This window comes from Mytilus edulis, chromosome 4, assembly GCF_963676685.1.
Source record: "Mytilus edulis chromosome 4, xbMytEdul2.2, whole genome shotgun sequence".
In the NCBI taxonomy this organism is placed as follows: Eukaryota; Metazoa; Mollusca; class Bivalvia; order Mytilida; family Mytilidae; genus Mytilus; species Mytilus edulis.
This window is the reverse complement of record NC_092347.1, coordinates 4216225-4221908: the sequence shown is the minus strand read 5'-3', so window position 1 is coordinate 4221908 and position 5684 is coordinate 4216225. Positions and strand designations below refer to the sequence as shown.

Below are 5684 nucleotides of genomic sequence, written 5' to 3'. Positions count from 1 at the left end.
ATTGGAACATCGGTAAAACTACTGTTGTTTCACAGTTTTACATTTTGTCATGTCGGTGCCGTTGATGGCTTACTATACACAGTGCCGTTGATAGCTTACTATACACAGTACCGTTGATAGCTTACTATACACAGTATCAGTTGATAGCTTACTATACACAGTATCAGTTGATAGTTTACTATACACAGTATCAGTTGATAGCTTACTATACACAGTATCAGTTGATAGCTTACTATACACAGTATCAGTTGATAGCTTACTATACACAGTATCAGTTGATAGCTTACTATACACAGTATCAGTTGATAGCTTACTATACACAGTATCAGTTGATAGCTTACTATACACAGTATCAGTTGATAGCTTACTATACACAGTATCAGTTAATAGCTTACTATACACAGTATCAGTTGATAGCTTACTGTACACAGTATCAGTTGATAGCTTACTATACACAGTATCAGTTTTTCTATTGTTGAAAATCGTACGGTAGCCTATAGTTGCCTTTATTTGATCTCCACTGGACCAAAGTGAGCTTTATTTTTAAACAACACACAAACTGGCATTCTCTGACTAAGTTTATTTGATATTGCTTTTCTGAAAATTAGATCGATCTTCAGTAACACGTACACATGAACGAGTTTTTTTTATGATCTATATTGTTATTGTCTGTTTTTAATACATATTTTCAGGGTAACAGGAGTTGGTCTCAGTATTTCAAAACTAATTACACCCTATTAAAGGTACACATGGTATATGTTTATGACAAGTCACGATCAGGTTGCTGTTATGACATGTGTAGACTCGAGGCAAACATTCATAGCCAATGTGCTGTGCGACCGCATTGTCAATCGTTGGAGGCCTCAGTAGACCACCTATCAATGTGAGTTTTGGTTAACTTTTATGTGTTTGAATACTATCTCATTGGTGTTTCCCAACGTTTCTTAACGCTATATTTTCTGAAATATAAATATATCTTTTCGGATATCTAGCGTGGAGAAACAATTATAAATTAATTTCTACATTTGAAAATGCATGCACCAAGTCAGGAATGACAGTTGTTGTCCATTCGTTTGATGTGTTTTATTATCATTTGATTTTGCCATTTGATTAGGTACTTTTCGTTTTGAATTTTTGTGATTTTACTTTTCATATTTTATTGAGAAAAATCAATTTCAAACAAATACGTTGCATAAAGATACTATTGGGGTCGATATTTCGTCCATTTGTACTTAATGAAATCTTTATTTGTTTATCTGGACCAATCAGATTAAAAATTCATATTTATACATTTGTGTATATGTGGCGGTAACGAAATCAGATATAGATATTTTAATTAGATTGGTATGTACATGTCTATTTGTGTTACTATATTTCGCCTTTACATGCAGGATTCACTTAAAAGATGAGGATTATAAATGTCTAAAAGTCTCCCTGCCTATTCTGAAAGGCAATTTCAAGAGGAATAAGCAGACTTGTTGAACAGCAGTATACTACTGTTGCCTTTCTGTATCTGTGAACACTGTGACCGATGTTAACCCAAACAATAATGAAACCCTACGCATAAAAAAATTGATGTTTTCCAAACCTTCAAAAGAAGGACATTGTGCTTTCAATCTTCGGATTTATTTTATAAATCACGATATAAAATTTTCTGAAGTCCAATTTACTGTTTTTGACCTATGAGTTTTAATATCCCTTCCTCTCTTTTAGCGCATATTTCGTATCAACTAACAGTTTCCTAGTGAAAATATTACGTAACACTTTCCCTTCAAACTGTTCGATGATCAGTCAATTCGGTTAATACACAAATGCTACAAGGAACGTGTAATACCTATCGAATTATTAATTACTATGGTTTGTAATCCCTAGGCTATAATCGTTAATAACATTCATCAAAAAGTGTCACGTTTAAAAAAAATATAAAGTCACACTGTAAAACATCACGTCAAATGCAATACACAAATTGTCCAAGAAAATTTCGACAAGACCGGATATAAAATGAAATATGTTATATTTTGAGGAAACTGGTTGTTAGTAAACAATGACACTGACACCGAAGATAGTTTCGTGTTGCAGTCTGTTTATAGTTACATTTTTCTTCGGAGTACTGTCATGTGGAATTATTCGGTTGATGAAAAGGCGAATGCCGAAATCTACAGCACATCAGAAGTACATAGGCTGGATGAACTGTTTTGCTGGTGGGGTATTCTTTGGTACTACTTTCCTTCATTTGATGCCAGAATCGATAGCGGAGATAAAATTAGGAATAGATATGGAATATCCAATTGCTGAAATTTTGATATCTGCCGGATTTTTTCTCATTTTATTTCTAGAACATTTGTTCGGATTATGTTTCGCATCTTGCAGAGGTAAATCTTTGTTGGGTGATAAAAACAAACTATTCGATGACGGGAAAGTGAAAGAGAATGAATATGAAATAAGTGAACTAAACACTTCACCAAATACTCCCGCCAGAAATCCTGAGCAACGTCCTGTCAATGGACATTTAGGTCAAACAAATTGTACTTATTCGTCAAACGAAGCGTTTCCTGTTGTAGAACTAACTACCAGTATTTCATATGATAGTGATGGTATCCACACAAAATCTATAGACCAACCGGAAATAATTGAAACAACGGAAGTTATTGATGACGGCCGTGTTTCAAGTTTTAATGGAAGAAGTTTCAGCGAACACGAATACGAAGACATTGATGGGACCGAAAATGGTTCTGAAGAGGGTAAAGTGTCCGTTTTTCGAATCACAGTATTAATTATTGCCCTTTCTCTTCATATGATATTTGAAGGTCTTGCTTTAGGCCTGCAGGACACCGTTCCAGCAGTATGGACTCTACTCATAGTAATATCTGTTCACAAATGTATTATGGCAGCAAGCGTAGGTCTCCAACTCAATGACGTCATGAAAAAAATGAAACAAATTATGTTGTGCTTGTTCTTCTTCTCGTTAGTTACTCCTCTTGGTATTGTGATTGGAGTTCTTGTCAACGATCTATCGTCAACAGAAAATATTGTTTCGGCCATTTTAGAATGTATTGCAACAGGATCGTTTTTATATGTGACATTTTTTGAGATTCTTCAACGAGAATTCAACGAACATCACAACATGATAAAAGTATTGATTACTTTTGCTGGATTTTGTGTATCAGCTGGAGCGAAACTATTAGAGACATATTTTCATAAGGATTAAACAAAAATGTAGTGAAAAGAATATTTTCACTGCTCGAAAAAAAATCTGAAAAACACACAAAACAATCCATCAAAATACAAAAGAGGGGATTACTGAGTCCAATGTAAATATTATAAAGTCATAAATAATACCATACTTATTCATAGTATTAAGAATCAGGCAGCAATTTGTTATTTATAATGCATAATAATACATCTGTCCGAATCAATGTTACACGTATTGACTTATAGCATCCCGTGATGGAAGTAAATGATTTGAATCAAATCTTTATGTTATTTTATTGTATGTTGGTTTTTTTATTTCTTTTCGAAACCTTGTCTATTTTGGGATCGACTTGTGAACCTTTGCAATCACATCGCGTCACGTACGTCGTAAACTTTTTTCAAAAGGTGTATATTAACACCCATGCCGTATGGAAATCCTAATAAAAGATCAGCCATAAGTCATAAAACTTTCGAGTCAATTTTTGTCGAGCCTTCGACTTTAGTCGAAAAAGCGAGACTAAGCGATCCTACATTCCGTCGTCGTCGGCGGCGGCGTCCACAAATATTCACTCTGTGGTTAAAGTTTTTGAAATTTTAATAACTTTTTTAAACTATACTGAATTTCTACCAAACTTGGACAGAAGCTTGTTTATGATCATAAGAAAGTATCCAGAAGTAAATTTTGTAAAAATAAAATTCCATTTTTTCCGTATTTTACTTATAAATGGACTTAGTTTTTCTGCGAGGAAACATTACATTCACTCTGTGGTTAAAGTTTTTAAAATTTTAACAACTTTCATAAACTATCCTTGATTTGTACCAAACTTGGACAGAAGCTTGTTTATGATCATAAGATAGTATCAAGAAGAAAATTTTGTAAAAATGAATTTCCACTTTTCCGTATTTTACTTATAAATGGACTTAGTTTTTCTGCGAGGAAACATTACATTCACTCTGTGGTTAAAGTTTTTAAAATTTTAATAACTTTCATAAACTGTCCTTGATTTGTACCAAACTTGGACAGAAGCTTGTTTATGATCATAAGATAGTATCAAGAAGAAAATTTTGTAAAAAAAAATCACTTTTTCCGTATTTTACTTATAAATGGACTTAGTTTTTCTTCCAGTTAACATTACATACAGTCTGCAGTTAAAGTTTATAAAACATTTATTAGAATCATAAACTATCCTGGATTTTTCACCAAACTTGGAAGCTTCTTTCAATCAAAAGACAGTATCGCGAGGGAAATTTTTATTGATGTTTTTCCTCATTTTTGTTGAGTCTGCGATTAACAGCAAAAGTAGGCGAGACACTGGGTTCCGTGGAACCCTTACGAATTTTTAGTACTCATACTCCAAAATCAACCAATCAAAATGATGAGATTTCATGTTTCGAGCATGATTGTTGTGCTCCGACTGAGCAACGTTTAATGCCTTCTATGAACATCGTAAAAGAGGGACGAAAGATACCAAAGGGACAGTCAAACTCATAAATCTAAAACAAACTGACAACGCCATGGCTAAAAATGAAAAAGACAAACAGAAAAACAATAGTACACATGACACAACATAGAAAACTAAAGAATAAACAATACGAACCCCACCAAAAACTAGGGGTGATCTCAGGTGCTCCGGAAGGGTAAGCAGATCCTGCTCCACATGCGGCACCCGTCGTGTTGCTTATGTGATAACAAATCCGGTAAATAGTCTAATTCGGTAGGTCACATTCAGGAAAGGGAAGGGGATTGTTGTTACGACGTAAGGAACATATCCGATATCATTTGTGATACGGTTATTCCATAACGGTCAACCAACTCGTGATGGCGTCCGTAAAATTTACGAAGGGATGATTTCAACTTCACCATTTGGAACTCTTGGTTTAATAGTTTCCTTGTGAGCAGCAACCCTCTATCAAGAAAATCATGATAGGAAATGCAAGCACGGGAATATCGTATCAATTGGGAGATATATACCCCGTATGCAGGTGCTGCTGGAATGTATACGAGAAAACTAACTTCCTGGAGTCAGTTTCACAAAAAAACTTGCTACTAAGATTGATCGTAAGTATAGAGCCTACTGATTTCGTCATTACGAAGACCAATCTTAGTCGTTCGTTTTGTTTAGTGAAACGGACTCCAGATTTATTCCCAAACATTTGTGTGTAGTGTTTTTGTCTTTTGTATCAATATAATGGGTTAAATCATTTTCAACTTATATTAGTTTGTTCTTATGTTGTGCTGTTAAACCACTGTCTAGGTTTCTGGATGGTTTGCGCACCCCAAACAAGTTTAATCCCGCCATATTCGGTATGTGTTTGTCATTTGTTGCTACATGTATATCGTATTTGTTTTTGTTTAGTGTTGATTACAGTTTATTCTTCAGTGTGTTGTGCTGTTACACCACTGTCCCAGATTAGATGGGAGGTTGGGTGCCCTAAACATGTATAATCACGTCACATTATATATGTGTCTGTGCCAAGTGAAGGGCCTGTAA

At 34.5% G+C, this 5684-nt stretch overlaps 1 protein-coding gene across 1 annotated transcript; it reads left to right on the top strand.

Annotated features, from left to right (window-relative positions):
• The first annotated feature begins 1802 nt into the window (after positions 1–1802).
• Positions 1803–3472, top strand: LOC139518769 (zinc transporter ZIP1-like). The gene has a single exon (XM_071310325.1). It carries the CDS (start codon positions 2045–2047, stop codon positions 3206–3208), a length of 1164 nt encoding a protein of 387 aa, XP_071166426.1. The 5' UTR covers positions 1803–2044; the 3' UTR covers positions 3209–3472.
• Positions 3473–5684: the final 2212 nt, after the last annotated feature.

Bases quoted from the DNA above. Each gene is read 5' to 3' on its own strand.
- LOC139518769 (XM_071310325.1), top strand. From the start codon at position 2,045: ATGACACTGACACCGAAGATAGTTTCGTGTTGCAGTCTGTTTATAGTT.